This window comes from Candidozyma auris, chromosome 3 (genome assembly GCF_003013715.1).
Source record: "Candidozyma auris chromosome 3, complete sequence".
In the NCBI taxonomy this organism is placed as follows: domain Eukaryota; kingdom Fungi; phylum Ascomycota; class Pichiomycetes; order Serinales; family Metschnikowiaceae; genus Candidozyma; species Candidozyma auris.
The window spans coordinates 2,107,637-2,123,790 of NC_072814.1; the positions used below are offsets into that span (position 1 = coordinate 2,107,637).

General features: G+C 41.0%; 6 protein-coding genes across 6 annotated transcripts; 4 read left to right on the plus strand and 2 right to left on the minus strand. All coding sequences in view use genetic code 12, as the record gives it.

Moving 5' to 3' along the window:
• Positions 1–2,016: 2,016 nt before the first annotated feature.
• On the plus strand, positions 2,017–5,100 carry INP51 (phosphoinositide 5-phosphatase INP51; the record flags this gene model as incomplete). The annotated part of the gene is made up of 1 exon (XM_029032575.2): positions 2,017–5,100. One exon carries the CDS (start codon positions 2,017–2,019, stop codon positions 5,098–5,100), a length of 3,084 nt encoding a protein of 1,027 aa, XP_028892890.2.
• An 821-nt stretch (positions 5,101–5,921) lies between these two features.
• Positions 5,922–7,412, plus strand: GIT1 (Git1p; the record flags this gene model as incomplete). Its single annotated transcript, XM_029032574.2, has 1 exon — positions 5,922–7,412. The coding sequence occupies one exon, from the start codon at positions 5,922–5,924 to the stop codon at positions 7,410–7,412; it is 1,491 nt and encodes a 496-aa protein (XP_028892889.2).
• Positions 7,413–8,373: 961 nt separating this feature from the next.
• Positions 8,374–11,031, minus strand: PHM7 (Phm7p; the record flags this gene model as incomplete). The annotated part of the gene is made up of 1 exon (XM_029032572.2): positions 8,374–11,031. The coding sequence occupies one exon, from the start codon at positions 11,029–11,031 to the stop codon at positions 8,374–8,376; it is 2,658 nt and encodes an 885-aa protein (XP_028892887.2).
• A 753-nt stretch (positions 11,032–11,784) lies between these two features.
• Positions 11,785–12,300, minus strand: CJI96_0003591 (resistance to Congo red protein; the record flags this gene model as incomplete). The annotated part of the gene is made up of 1 exon (XM_029032571.1): positions 11,785–12,300. The coding sequence occupies one exon, from the start codon at positions 12,298–12,300 to the stop codon at positions 11,785–11,787; it is 516 nt and encodes a 171-aa protein (XP_028892886.1).
• Positions 12,301–12,844: 544 nt separating this feature from the next.
• On the plus strand, positions 12,845–13,888 carry SPO11 (Spo11p; the record flags this gene model as incomplete). Its single annotated transcript, XM_029032570.2, has 1 exon — positions 12,845–13,888. The coding sequence occupies one exon, from the start codon at positions 12,845–12,847 to the stop codon at positions 13,886–13,888; it is 1,044 nt and encodes a 347-aa protein (XP_028892885.2).
• A 92-nt stretch (positions 13,889–13,980) lies between these two features.
• On the plus strand, positions 13,981–14,835 carry IPP1 (inorganic diphosphatase IPP1; the record flags this gene model as incomplete). Its single annotated transcript, XM_029032569.2, has 1 exon — positions 13,981–14,835. The coding sequence occupies one exon, from the start codon at positions 13,981–13,983 to the stop codon at positions 14,833–14,835; it is 855 nt and encodes a 284-aa protein (XP_028892884.1).
• Between the last annotated feature and the right edge of the window lie 1,319 nt (positions 14,836–16,154).

Consider the following 16,154-nt stretch of genomic DNA (forward strand, 5'->3'; position numbering starts at 1 on the left):
CATATGTAGACTGTTGTCTATGTCTCCGAGCCTGAAATCTAATTCTACCCTCTTAGTGTTTCAAAATTGAGGATGTGGAACATTCACCATGGCGATTTGCCAAAATGGGTTGTAACTCGTTGGGTGATTCTGCATATTATTGCCTCACCTGGTTTCTGGGTACCTGACTATGAACAATTAACACGCAACACACTTCACAAGGGTTATGAAACTCAAGACAGCAATTTTTAGCCTTTGCTACTTAGCGAATTCGATTGCCGCTTCAGATTATTTCGGAGAAGCTGAGCTCGATAATGACCTCAAGAGTTTCGAGCTAGACTATTTCATAGAGGAACATCCACATGTGAAGCATGATGAAGTTGTGACCATAAATGTTGGTGAGCAAATCAAACTAAATTATACGCTCTTCAATTATGAGCAAAGTGATATCACAATTGTGGGTCTCGGGGGGGCCTTTCGTCACCCATTGACCGGTGAGAACGTGGTAAATCTTACGTCAAGCACAGTTGGGCCCATTGTCATTTCCCCGGGAGATTCAGCATCAGTAGGACAAAGAATCACCTTCGACTTTGAGGCAGGAAATTATCTTCTTTCACCTCGCATTTTTGTTGCATTTAATGAAGAGTTGAAGGTAATCCAAAGTAGATCACAGCTAGTTGTGTTGAAAGACGTCCCGCTTTCATTTTTTGATCCACACTTCTTATTTTTGGAATTGCTACTTGTTATTGCTTGTCTCGTTTTCGCTTACCTTTTCGCTCCAAATATGCTTCAAACATCCAAATTCGTGTCTGCCACCTCCGCACGCTCGAGTGATCCCACCAATTATGACCCTGAGTGGGTACCTCAACATCATCAAATCACTCAATCAAGGAAAAGGGCAAGAAAAACATACTGATTTCAATGAGGTCACGATAATGCTCACTACGGACTCTAAAATGTTACAAACTCTTCGTGGATACACCCGATTTTTTGTTGAGCCTATCAACGTGCTACAGTGATAATAGCTTTCCTTCGCCAATTCTGATTACTCGCTACATGAGTATGATGTTATCATTGAAGGCCATCAAGAATTATAGATTCCACAAGTCTGTGACTTGGGTATACCTTTACGTGCCTCTTTTGAGAAGACTTTAAAAGCAACGAACAGATGATGGATAAAGCTCGCCATTTCATTGCTTATTCTACGAAATTTGATTACCTGTGAATGAATCGTCATCTTAATCATTCACGGAGCATTTTAATTCTGGCATTTCAAATTCTTCTTCTTTATGTCGTGTTATCTAGACAAACGCCATTATAAAATAGGCGGAGTGGGAAAAGGGCACACCTGTTGATGAAGAATGATGTGATATTTCGGTGTAAATATATGAAACTACGACTCATCGTATTAACCATCTCCCGGAAAGAATACCTGGTTTCTGATGCTACTCATCATATATAGACCTATGGTCCCTAATGTTGGCGCCCGAGACCCGAATTTATTGTTCTCTTGATGGCCTGAAATCTTTTCCAAGTGAAGAAAGAAAAGTTAGGCTGTAGATGACTTTTGATATTCCTGGCTATATTGCGGAAAATATATACGACCACATTATGACATCACGCCTATTGTGATTTGCTGGTACAAATCCTCATGAATGGGTGGCGCTTTCCTTGTATTGTTTCCCTGAAATGTTTGAATGAGGCTAAAATAGCCTTTTTAAACAAAAAGTATAAGTCAGATAGTTTGTGAAGCATCACAAGTTGTACTTGACCCCAGTGAGAGATATGGACCATAGTTAACGTCTAGGGCCACGATGGCATGGCTTAAACAAAATGATCAAAAAAATAAATTTTTCAGAATCAAATCTTCAGGCATGGTAACATAGAATAAATAAATAAATTCTCACCTACGTTGGGTTCGTTGGAAGCTATTTTAAAAGACCTGTAAACGCTACCTTTGATGCACGACGAGAACAATTCCTGCACATAATTCAACACACACTTTCAATATGCACAGATAAGAATATATCGAGAGGTATGCGTCTTTATCTTAGTGAAAGACCCAGAACCTTCATAGTTCTAGACGTCAATTACTCTTTGATATTAAGGCATCCATTTCCTACTTATACGAACAACAATCGGCTGAAAAAAAATGCCATCTATAAACATCAAACCAAGGAGCTGGAGAGCGAGGCACACTCTTTGAATAAAGTCATCGTCGAATTTGTTCGAAGCAGCCTTCTTGATCTTAGTTCTTTTAAGGATATCACGCCTAATAGGTTGAAACACAACAAATCGCTTCTAGGCTTTCTCGGATTGCTATACGTTAGAGGTAATATCTACCTCGGCTTTATTACGAACTCCATCAGAGTAGCCTCCGTGAAGATCGACGAGACTATCAATCTTGTTACGGATGTGACATTTTATTGTCTCAATAATGATGAATTTGACAGCAGTATCAATCTGGTTGAGCAAGAAACAAATTTACAAAAAGAAGACCCTGATATCCACATGACGAACCCTTCTCATTCCGTTCAGAAACTACTTCAGCTGGGCCATTTTTATTACTCGTCCGATTTTGATATCACCTCCAATATTCAAGAGAGGGGATTTTCCGTCATGAGTAGAAACCGAATATATGCGGATAATCCGTATTTCAAAAGCTTCATGTGGAACCACTTTATGATTTCAGAGCTAATAGAGTTCCGAAATGGTTTGAATCCAGTCGAGAAAAAACACTTTGATGAAGCCGGCTTCTTGACCATCCTAAGCAGAGGCTACGCTAAAACGGTCAGTATTACCCTTCAAGGTAGTGAAGAAGGGCTTTTGACTCTAATATCAAAGCAGTCGTGTATGAAAAGAGGTCCAATTTTTGGGGATTGGGGCTGTGACGACGATGGATTTGTGTCAAACTTTGTTGAGACTGAAATTGTTATACTCTGTGAGAGATTCTGCTTCGCGTATGTCATAGTTCGTGGCAACGTTCCAAGTTTTTGGGAGTTAGAAAGTGGATTCAGAAAAAGCAGCATGATCTCTAAGACTTCTAAAAGGCTTGTTTTTACACGTTCTTTTGAGACATCTCAATTAGCATTCAACAAACATTTTGGACGTCTCGGAGATCAGTATGGAGATGTGCATGTGATTGACTGCCTTCTGGGTGATACAAAGAACTACCGAGGTCAACTTAAGCAGAGATTTAAGGATCACATTCTAACGTACTTGGAAAAATCATCTCACTACAAAGAGAAACCATCCGATGATGAGAAAGACATTTCCGCAAGCCACTCAAATTACAAAATTCTGTCATCAGACCTACCTATCACAACATCTTTGATGAAACGTGCGGGTTACACTTCTTCGAATCTTAGTGAGTTATTGTCTCCTCTCATTGACTCTATTGTTGACTTCGGTGCGTTATTTTATGACTTCAATAAAAAGGTGTACGTTGGAAAGCAACTTGGGATTTTTCGTGTGAATTCCTTTGACTGCCTTGGGAAGGCTAACTTCGTTAGCAAAATGATTTGCCAAGAGGTAATAGAGTTGGCTTTGAGAGATATGAATGTCAAGGTCGATGAAAATATTCGTTCCGTTCATGCAAAGTTATGGAAGGAAAATGATGACGTTCTCAAAGAGTTGACACAAAATTCTCTTTCAACATCGTCTCGAACGCAATCCGAGCATATAAATAAAGGATTTAAGGCTCTGCTCACAAAAAAGTATCATACTGTTGTCGGTGATGTCAGATCGAATGAGACCGCCATGCGTAAGCTTTTAGGAAGATTACATGATCAGGAAACTGTTCGATTGTACAATCCGTTACATCAATATATCAGTTGCCAAATGATGAAAAGAGCTTCAGAGTATAGCTATAAGAGGGATATAAAGATCTTTGCGACGACTTTTAACGTCAATGGCTGTTTATGTGACGCTAAGAGCCTAAAAAACTGGTTTTTTCCTCCAATAACAAGTAAGGAAACATACGACATAGTTTTTATTGGATTTCAAGAAATTGTTGAGCTCACACCTGGTAAAATGATAAACTCTCGGTCAGAGAACCTTGCGGAATGGGAAACAAAAATAAAAAAAGTTCTTGAAGAAGAAAGTTTTGACAAGTCCAAATACATAACTTTGTGGAGTGGGCAGATGGGAGGTATCGCACTATTATTATACATAAAGATAGGACAGATTGCTCAGGTAAGTAATGTCGAGAGCGCTGTGAGGAAAACAGGCTTTGGAGGAATGAGTGCCAACAAGGGGGGCATGGCTCTTAGCTTGGAGTATCTGAAGACAAAATTTTGTTTTGTTTGCTCTCATCTTGCGGCAGGAATGAATAATCTCGACGAGCGTCATCAGGATTACAAGGCCATTGCTAAAGGTATCTCATTTACAAAAAATAGGAAAATCAGGGATCATGATGCTGTGATATGGGTGGGCGACTTTAACTATCGAATAACAATGCCAAATGACGTCGTACGTGCAATGATCGAAAAGAATGAAATCTCCGGCCTCTTCGAATATGATCAATTAAATCAACAAATGGCAAGCGGTGAAACATTCCCATTCTATGATGAGATGGAAATTTGTTTTCCTCCCACTTACAAGTTCGACAATAATACCTCAAGATACGATACATCAGACAAACAAAGAGTCCCAGCATGGACGGATCGAGTTTTGAGCATGTCGAGAGCAAAGATTTTAAAGCAAGAGATTTACAATTGCTGTCCTGAGGTCATCTTTTCTGATCATCGTCCAGTTTTTGCTCTATTCAGGGCCAATGTTATCATGATAAACGAATCCGAGAAGAAGCGTGTCTCAAATGAAATCTACGAGGGATACAAGAAGGTGGTCGGTGGAGTTAATTATCTTTTGACGGGAAGTGATGTGCTGAGATTTGTTGCGGATGTTGGTGATAAGATCATTTCGCCACCCAGTTCCGACTCATCAAAGTGGTGGCTCAAAAATGGTCTATCTGCTAGGGTTGTTTTAAAAGATTTACAGGAGAGAGATCCTCAATGTGTTCTAGTTATTAACCCTTACAACCCATCAAATCCGTGGGCAATCAGAGGAGTGGAGACTATTGAAGGGACCGAATTAGTGAAACGTCTAGCTTCTAGACCATAATTTTGAGGTCACAATAATCAAATTCACCATATTCATTCACAGAATCTGTCCTAAAATCGTGACCAACATACTTATTAGGAAACTCAAGATCATACTTCAGCACTTTCATCGGTGGTTTCAATTATTTTGGCGTGTCTTACGTTTTGAATTGTAAATAGCATGATGATCTCGTGTAGCTTAAGTGTATTCAACTTGTTTCAACATATGCGCAAGGTAGTGCTCGCATTCATATTACAACGTAAAAGGTTACCAACTAAGAAATACAACCATGTGGTCAGATAAGAAGTAGCTTATCACTAGGTGCAGAAGGGAGCGATACATGGGTACAATCCAATTCAATACTTCATGGTTATGCATCAATTTCAATTGCAAACTGAAGTAAAAATGTGAGGCTGACTACTTGTAGAACAATAGCACGGAATAAATTGTGTGATAAGTTTAGTTATGAGGATGAACATTATCAGGGGCTCTAATCATCCGCAGTATGGAATATTGAAGTCAACTAGAATCCCGCTTTCGGAAATGAAGTCAACTTACCGATTTTCGAAGGCAGCATAATTTTCGGCTACATAATATGTCTTCCACACGTGGGGTAGGCATCTTGAGCACGCGGGCCTTAATTAGGAAGAAATCTCGAAATGCAGTCTTTCCTTATTATGTCTAATAAGAAGAGACTCCCTGTAATACGAGCCGTATGAAGCGGGGATATGCATTATCAAACTGCCTTTGTCAAAAGTGATATTTCTCACGTCCCTTAATTTTGTGTATATATGCTGTCTATAATCGCCGTCATTGCTAAATAACGCACTAACTTTTCTATCATGAATAGTATCACGAATGCTGGATACTCTGGCACTCACTTTGAGTATGACTCCTCCGCTCGTGAAAACCGTATTCATAGGCGATCCGCTAGTGAGATATTTACAATCATTTGCGCTGGGTTTGCTTTGATTTCTGATGGATATCAAAATAATGTCATGACAATGCTTAACACCGCTTTTGCTCAACTTTATCCGAAAGAATATACAAGTGAGATGAAGACAAATGTTTCAAATGCCTCACTTGTGGGGACCATTTTCGGCCAAGTCGTTATTGGAGTCTTGGCAGACAGGCTTAATAGAAAACAATCGATTATAATAGCGACCGTTTTTTTAGTGTTCGGAACAGTCTTGTGTGCGGCTGCACACGGTAGGTCCGTGAACGGCATGTTCTGGATGTTGATTATCTTTCGTGGTGTCACTGGCTTTGGTATTGGAGCGGAATACCCCTCGTGTTCAGTATCAACTAATGAAGCTGCGAACGAAGCGGTGAAAAGAAGAGGGGGGGTATTTTGTTTGGTAACCAATTTACCACTCTCTTTTGGTGGGCCTTTTGCGTTGATCATATTCTTAATTGTGTACCAAATCACGGACGGAGTGACAAATGGTCTCTGGCGAGCACTTTTTGCAATCGGAGCATTTTGGCCGTTGTCTGTATTTTACTTTAGATACAAGATGGCAACCTCTGTTTTGTTTAGGAAAGCAGCGATACGAAAAAACACCCCATACTGGTTGGCCTTAAAGTTTTATTGGAAGCGATTGTTGGGGACATGTTTATGTTGGTTTCTCTACGACTTTGTCACCTTTCCAAATGGCATATTTTCAGCTACTATCATTAAATCAGTGTTGGACAGTTCCGAAACCTCGAACCTTGAGCGCGTGGCTGAGTGGAATTTGTTACTTGGAACAATTGCCATTCCAGGAGTGCTTGTTGGTGCGTACTTATGTGACAATATTGGACGCCGCAACACGCTTGCGTTGGGGTTCTCGGGCTACATCGTATTTGGCCTAATAATCGGATGCTCTTTCGATAAAATCAAAAAAATTGTTCCCCTTTTTATAATTTTTTACGGTTTGATGATGTCTATGGGAAATCTTGGACCGGGAGATATGATGGGATTGACTTCATCGGAATCTTTTGCCACTCCCATTCGTGGCACGTGCTACGGAATCTCTGCCGCTATCGGAAAAGTTGGTGCTGTTGTTGGTACGAAAACGTTTACACCCATTCAGAATAACTTAGGAGAAAATTGGACGTTCATCATTGCAGCCATTTGTGGTTTGGTCGGTGTGATCTGTTCTTTGGTCCTCATTCCACAACTACAAGACGATGATTTAATGAGAGAGGACATCAAGTTCAAGAATTATTTGATTGATCAGGGGTGGAATGGAACTTTCGGTTATGAAGATGATGAACTGGACGCAGGAAGTGACACCTCTGATAATGAGATCGAGAAACAGGCATATGTGGAGAACATCGCCCCTAAGACTTAATATGCGGCTACATAGAGGTAAAATCCTTGGAATTGAATACCAATCTATGAAATGATCTATTCATCGTCATCGTCTGGGATATCCCTATGAACGTGTTGGATGTCACCAACTGTTAACCCCTCTTCAGTTTTTTGAACTAAAGCTGTCAGCAGCTTTGGAGGAACATGATGAACCGCATCACTTCCTGTCAGAAAAACAAATGGCCAGCCTACTATGCATGATGTAGCAAGTAAACCAAATAAGAAGTATGGCGACCTTTGCTTGATTGTCTGAACAAGAGTGCCCTTGGGAAAGGTTGGCGTGCCTTTTGCGCCATTCATAATCGTTGGTGAAGCAGCTTTTGAACCGACAGCATTAGCTACTGTGGTCTGCTTGATGTCAATGGTGGGTTTTCTAGGTTTATAATGGTAATTAATGTGGCGCACAGTATACCCAACACCCAGAAAAGTGGTTTTAAACATTTTGGGGTATTTAAAAGAAGGGGCATTGGCTGAATATATATTATCAGATAATGGCTTCAAACGACAAGCAATTCAGCCCGCTTTGCATCATGTCGTATGAAGATTGCTACGATGCTGACATGAACTGTAGCAACACAATTGCGACATTGGTTGTGATCTCAATCTTTTCTACGCTGCCTCCCTTTCCGGCTTAATTAAATTCCCTTTTTAAGAAAAACAAGCTGGAATATGAGTGTTTCCAAGAGTGCTGCCCCATATAAAAGCATCCAAATACAAAAGAAAAGAGCTTTTCACGGACCATAACCCTTGTCAACCCTTGACAGCAAAGGCAACACACTCTACGACTTCACCAATGCTCTGAGGCATTGACGTGATTGGTTTGAAAAACTTCAACTAATACATATTAAAACAAGGTTTGGAAGCAGACGAACTCACAAATCGACACTATTGAACTTTCGAAGCTTCGTGATCTTTCAAAACTCTTAGACTCCCAGAGCTTCCTACACTTTTAAAGCTTCTTCATAAGATGGTGGTGGTCCATAGTATACGGCATTACCCTTCTCATCAAAGCCAGCGTCTGCATCACTAACATCCACACCGTTTTCAAGCGCTTTGTTTTTCTCAATTTCAGACAATCCCATCTCATCCTTGGGAATCCAAATATGCGGTTCTTCGTCAATCACGACTGGGTCATTATAAGCTGTTCTCACAAAGTCAGGGTTGTACTCAATATAATTGAGGTAAGCCGCAGGCATTTCGTCTCTAACCTTGTCAAAGGTTTCCATCTTAGGTCTGAAGAAACTAGTGAGAGTACCAACTGACTTTCGTGTTTTATCGTTGCTGGGAACAGTAGGTTCGATCTTCTTCTCACTCGAAATGTCTTTTTCATTCGTCCCGGTCCTAGTGTACGCATCAGACTCGTCAGTCTTCGGGTCAGCTAATACCTGGTCTAATGGTGAATTTGAGAGACCCAATTGATTTCCACCTTCCCAATAGTTTTTACCTTCCGTTTGTATTTCCTTGAGACCTTGATCATACATTGGGTATTGGAATGTCAGATCTCCCGCAGAATACTTGATGGCGGAGATAGGAACAGCCTCAAGTATTGGCAAAAATTTCCACTTGAACAACTGATGACATGTAGCTGTTACAAGAATCCAAACACCTTCAAGTGCTACACAAGCCCAATTTTTACTGAACACGAATAGGGCCAACACAAGAACTTCAGCAACATAAAGTGCGACGAACAACTGGAATAATGCGGTTGCATATGCTCTCCCTCTTGCGTCCGTCTGAACTGGGTGAAGCACGTAAATCAAGGTGTACAAAAATGCGAAGAATATCAAGAAAAAGGATATCGCCGAGAACCCCAATACCAAAGGAGCAATAATAGAATAAGTTAATGCAATTAAGCATATGAGTTGGAAGGAGGGATAAAGAACAGAAAAATCTGGTCTTCCCAACGTAGTATAACGAGTCCACTTGGCTCTGGGGGACTTGTCCAAAATACGACCCAACACTTTAGACAACGCAAGACCAACAACGTTCGCTAAGGCCCTTGAAGAGAAGACGAGGCCGTAAAGACACAAATAGGAAAGATAAAAATTGGAGGACTTGGGGAGCTCGCTGGCCAATAGTGTCATTGCGGATGAAGGATTGTTTATAATACTTTGGACAGATGATGCTGCAGAAGATCCCAAAGCGCACGCCAAGAAGGTATTGACAACCTGAAATGCAAAGAACCAATTCTGACAATAAGAATTTACTTGTTGCACAGTGATGCATCCGGCAACCTTTCCCATCTTTTTTATGAAGGGTGGTATCAAAGACATCAAAATTGCTAAAGCGACAACCGGAAGAAGGGATGTGATGATACCCATCAATTGCGACGGCATGTTGTTGATGAAGTCAAGCCAAGGGAGTTTTTCAGTCAAAAAGTTTATATTGGAGATAGCACCTACCACAGCAACCGGTATGCACCAAAATATTATCGTTAATGTCAACACCGTAGAGGCAATAGTTTTCTTCAAGTAACGCTTATTTCTGGTCAACGCAAGATTAGACCAAATCACGTCGTCTGGCGCAATTCCTGTGAATCTTTTGGTTCTCTTGAAATCCTTATTAAACGGGATTGCTTGATAAGCCCTTTGCAATTCCAATTGCGAAGGAAATTCAATAAAGACTGATGGAATTTGAGGATTAACATTATGCTCCGCCTGACCCTTCTTAATAGATTTATTCAACTCACCTAAACGCTCTGCACCGTAATTCAAGGTATCAACCTTTTCTCCAATGAGGAATTTGAGGCGGTGTGTGGGCCGTTTCTTACCGTCTTTTAGGTATTTGTTAAGATCATCAACTGGTTCTGGAAGAGGCTTACCTTTCTTTTGAAGCTTTTGCCTTAATTGTACTGCTTTGCAGAGAACACTATTCAAAGCGCCTTCATACTTTTTTGAGAGTTTCGTCCTCTCATCCACTAATTCAGTAAGCTCCTTGTAATCACGAGCATACCAAATATTGGTTGCAGTCGGGAAGTATGCCCGCAATTCATTCTCCAGTAAAGCAGCCTCAGGGATTTCGGTAAGAAGCATGGTCCTAGAGGACAACAAGGAATCATACATTGGCGTTGTTTGTAAAGCATGCCTGAAAGTTGTGTAGTGAACTAGTTCACGGTAAATGACAAAAATGACCGCACCAAAAAATATCCACGACAAAAAAACGTGAGCAAAATATCTGTTTTTATCTCTAACATTACCGAAAGTCAACATGTCTAATTGCTTCTTATGATTTCCGTTTGTAATGTTGACTGGGAAAAGAATTGGCCAAAGTAAAATACATCCCAAAAAGCAAATGAATGCGAACTCAAACAAAAAGCGAAGGAAGAAGTAACCATCTGCGCCCAATTGTTGTACAAGGTACGGAGTAGGTTTCTTGATCAAATGAGTAGCCCAAGCAAACAAACCTTTAGGACTCTCATCAGGTCTCAAGTCTTTCGAGACAGTTTCCACAGAAGACCTCGGCTCATAAACTCTCCTCTCTGACTTACGAAGAAGGAGAAAAATCAGCGTAAAAATGACACTGATTATGAAAGTCGGAATCAACACCGATAACAATTGAGATGCAGAGGAGCTGCTCTCACCGGAACTGGAACTTGCCATTGGTAGTTTCGCAATACACTTGATCAGTGAAGGGCTGAACGTCGTCCCTTTATGTATCACAGAAAGAAGCAGCAAGCATCAAAACAAAGAACGTTCGCTGCGTAATGCGGGTCACGAAGGCAGTGGCTGGCGACGTACTGCAACTGAACTTGCATGTGACAACAATGTAACTCTTGCCCGATTTCTCCCCGCACACTTCTTGTCTTGCTAGCAACGGACAAAAATGAGCTTTTTCAAAATTTCGGAATCAAAATTGTTATGCAAAATGAAGTAATCTTAATGAATTGTTCCTTAATCAAAGAGTCTGTCAATCAGTGAGGCTGTGCAGCATGCGAATGATTGCGCGACGTACACAAAGAGACCTTTCAGCCGCACCGCGGAAACTTGTCAGCTCGTTTTCCAGCACCACATTTTTTAGAACGAAGAGAAGTAGCGAAGTTTTAATGTAGTTTTTACGAGGTAATTTAAGAGTTGTCACGATTAATCGTGTTTGACATAAATGTAGTATGTTCATCGTGCAATGTGTAGAGAAGCGAAGATATGGCCATCGTGCTCAAGCCCCCTGATGACGGCGTAAACAAGTGCGAGCTAGTCTTACTGATATACGCGGCCATGTGATATATGTAATGCAATTGAGCTATGCTTTATGTATGGGTAGGTCAAATGTCAAACGTTTGTGTGGCTTTTTCTTTGCCGCCTTCTTCTAAACAGGTAACTCAGTTCCTTGGATTATACTATTACAAGCATTGGCTCTTACTCCCGCGGTATTCTTGCGTCTGTTGTCTCCGTCCCTCGACTTTGCTGTCGCAGCTGCTCCTCCTGGCTGTGCTGCTCGTAAGTCGGAAAATCGTTGCTTATCAAAACGCCATCACCAGAGGAAGTGTGTCCTTGATAGGCTTGCGGTGGAACACTCGGATCTTTCGCGTTAGGGTTAGGGTGAAAATTACCTTCGTTATCATAGTAACCCATGTCATATTCACCGGCACGCTCAGTGTATGTTGGGACATACACATTCGGCATGTCAGGTTCACGTCTCGTTGGTTGATTGTATTGGTTTTGAGATTGATAGTAGGATGGAGGTGTCATCCATCTTGTCCCATAAAGTGGCTGTATACCCTGTCTAGATCTTGCTCTGTTGATTCGTAAGGTGCCCAACACGACAATTATAATCAACACTATAAATATTGCAAAGAATGCCCAACGAGCCCCGCCTGACCAGCTTCCGCCATTGTAGTAGTCATCTCTGGTGTAGATACTTGTAAAAGTCATGCTTGATTGAGCCTCTTGGTGGCACGATATTTTTTGAAAGACTTTAAAATCAGGTGTAGGGATTTGAGCACCGCGATCAAATCGGACACAATACGTAACGCTTGATTACTCCACGATTACTCATAGTCACTCTTCATCTTCTTCCTCTTCTTCCTCTTGAGGAACTGAAAGAGTGACTATGCCTCATTAGTCTCGAGGTAACATGATCATAGTTTTGTGCTAAAGAATTTTGTGGTAATGAAAACAGAAGATGGGAAAGTTCGCAAATCTACCACGCAACTGGTTAAAAATGCCAAAACTTAAAACTTGATTATGCTTTGATTATTAATCATTTAGCGTAATATATTCAGTCTGGATTTATTCACAACGAAACAGGGAAATACGCTTCCTCTTCTAATGTTTTTTGTTACTTTACGTATGTAGATAAGTAAAAATACAAGTGCGCCTTTCTATATAGTTTACACCATCACTTATAAAGGAAGCTCCGAACTTCATTCAAGGGAAGAAAATGATTGATGTTATGGAATTGAATAACTATAGAACAATGACCGAAGCCCATCAACTTCTTGAATACTGGAATAATTTGTTAGAGCGCTCTCGGTTGACGACAGAGACTATGGCACTTGCCATCCCAGCAAAAAAGAGAAGACGCATAAAATCTTCGTCATTGAATTTTATAAACCTTTTCGATATCTCAGAGAGTCGCTATCAAAGTCGACGTTTTATGGTTCACTTGTTGGCCATGAAGCTACTTTTGCAAACATATCTACAGAATCGCGTGTCCAGCATGCGTGAGTTATTCTATCGGGACGTGGCCGCTTTCGGGTATGATCAGAATGTTTTAAATGAGGCGTTATTGAACATGAGTTTCGTGACTAATGGCGGTGTACCTGAAGACTTCAGAGTCTTTCCCTCTTCTAAAGGGCTTATCTATGGTGGCCCACTCATCCAATGCTCTGAAGGGTCCTGCCAAAAGTTCGAGCTAAAGTATGAATCGGACGCAATATTGGTACCAAATTTTCATAACCATTTGAAAATCGACACAAAAATTGAATCAATCATATTGTTTGAAAAAGACTCCATATTCAAAACTTACTGCGCACACGTCAAAAATAATCATTTGATGCTCAGAGGAAGGCATGTCTTCCTAACTGCGAAGGGTTTTCCTGATAGATTATCCATGAAGTTATTGAAAGCATTCGTCACAGAACAAACTGAGGTGCCAATTTACGCGTTCGTCGATTCCGATGTGTACGGCGTCAATATTTTTCGCTCTTACGAACGTGGCCTCGGAGAAGCATCAATCAATTTAAAGTATACCGGCGTATTTTTGCTTGACTATAAAGAAGGTTGGCAAACAGTAAGCAGCCGAGAGGTGATCTTGATGATCTCTTTACTTCGCCAGTTGACCCTGCCTAACCCTCCTGACTCGAGAATCGCTTACGAGAGTCACCTCTTGATGAAGCAAGAGCTATCAAGAGGCTTACTTTTATTCAAAAAGGCAGAGATGAATGCCAAAGAAAACTTCAGTAAATGTGAGCGAACGCTTCTCACCTATCTTGACGAAAGGGTCTTACGTGTCAAGTGATTTAGCGTGACGTCTATATACAGTACATGAATTAAAATTCGTCCAATTTTTGGCGAGCGCATTTTCGAATTACATTCTCCTTGACCCAATCCATGACTTACACTACTCGTCAAATCGGTGCCGCTAACACGTTGGACTTCAAGGTGTTTATCGAGAAAGATGGCAAGCCAGTGTCCCCCTTTCATGATATCCCTTTGTATGCGAACAAAGAGAAGAATATTTTGAATATGATTGTGGAGGTCCCAAGATGGACTAATGCCAAATTGGAAATCTCAAAAGAACTTCCCTTGAACCCCATCATTCAGGACACCAAAAAAGGGAAATTACGGTTTGTTCGCAATTGCTTTCCTCATCATGGGTACATCCACAATTACGGTGCCTTTCCACAAACTTGGGAGGACCCCAATCAAACCCACCCTGAAACGAAGGCCAAGGGTGATAACGATCCATTAGACGTGTGCGAGATCGGTGAACAGGTTGCTACTGTGGGGCAAGTCAAGCAGGTGAAGGTTTTGGGAGTTATGGCCCTATTGGACGAAGGTGAGACTGATTGGAAAGTCATTGTTATCGACGTGAACGACCCATTGGCTCCTAAGTTGAACGATATTGAAGATGTAGAGACTCATTTACCAGGTTTATTAAGAGCGACAAATGAGTGGTTCAGAATTTACAAAATTCCCGACGGCAAGCCGGAAAATCAATTTGCTTTCTCTGGTGAATGCAAAAATAAGAAGTATGCCAACGAAGTAATTGCAGAATGCGCTGAAGCCTGGGACAGATTAATCAAAGGCACAACTGACGCTGGGAAAATTAGTTTGACGAACACCACTTTGTCCACGACTCACTCTTTCGTCGAGTCCGTTGATATTCCAAAGCACTCACCACAGGAAGCAGCCCCAATTGACAAATCTATTGATAAGTGGTTTTTTATTTCTGGTGCTCACTAAGTATGATATGGTCGCAATGTGCTTCATGTTCTAGCTCTTTAGCTGAAATCCTTATTATCATGTCTTGTCTTGCAATAAACAACACCGATTTGTCTTTCCGCGAAAGGCGTATGCGTAGCTCTAAACTGATGAAAATCGCTTTGAAGTCCTCCACCTTGTTTCGCATCGAGTGAAACCGAAAAATTTGACTTGAATTTAAGTTTAAAAACAAACAAAAAATTATCACCCGTTCTCTACTTTTATTTCTTATTTTATTCCATAAGACTTTGGTCTTAATTGACGCAATTAAACATGTTTGATATTTTAGAGGAATGGATTTGAGTAAACAATTCCCGGAAATCCTGCTAGATCTCGCGGACGTTGCTACGGAACTTGGTATCAACTTCTTACACAACGGTAAGACTGCAGTTGACTACTTGCTTCAAATGCCCCATAAGGAGAAGAAGTCCGATGATGTAACTGCATTCTTACTTCTGCTTGAAACGAAGGTGCATGAGATGCTAAAAAGTACGATGTCAGATAATAGCTCTTTTCGACAATTCACAACAGGAGTAGACGAGCTAGATAAAGCCCTTGATGGTGGTTTACGCGACGAAACGATCACCGAAGTCTTCGGTGTAAGTGGATGTGGCAAATCGCATCTAATAGCGAGCGGAATTCTTGCCAATCAAGCTGCAACAAAAAGAGGTAATTCAAAAAATTCTTTAATAATCTGTACTGAACGCCAATTAGATACAACCAGGATGAAGGAATCAATCCATTATCTGCCATCCTCTGGCGGTTTAAGTCGCATATCATATATGTATTGTTCAGATATCCACACATTTGATCACGTCATCTTCACTCAGCTACCCGCGTTCCTCGAGCGTGAAAGCCGCCATGGAAAGCACTTTGATTTGGTTGCAATTGACAGCATAGCTCATCATCTTCGGGGGCCAGATTGCTTTCTCAGCACTATATCATTTCTCAAGAGTCACTTGAAGAAACAAGAGGCACAACTAATGCTGTTTGAGCGGTATTACAAGCTATCATCGTCATATGATGCAGTTAAAGAGAAGTTTTACAGATCAGCGCAATGTTACCAAGATAGTGTTTCAAGAGCATACTACCTCATGTCAATCTATAATGCTTTGATGAGGATCTGCCGCAGGTTTCACCTTGCGATTATACTCACCAATCAAGTCAGCGAGTACTTTACTCCCCAATTACTTGCAAATGAAGGTGGACTTTCATTACACCCACTCGAGGTTTCCTTTCAAATAGGAATCTACTCAGGTTGGGGAAGAAGTCTCATTAATAGTTGGCTGAAAGGACTCATT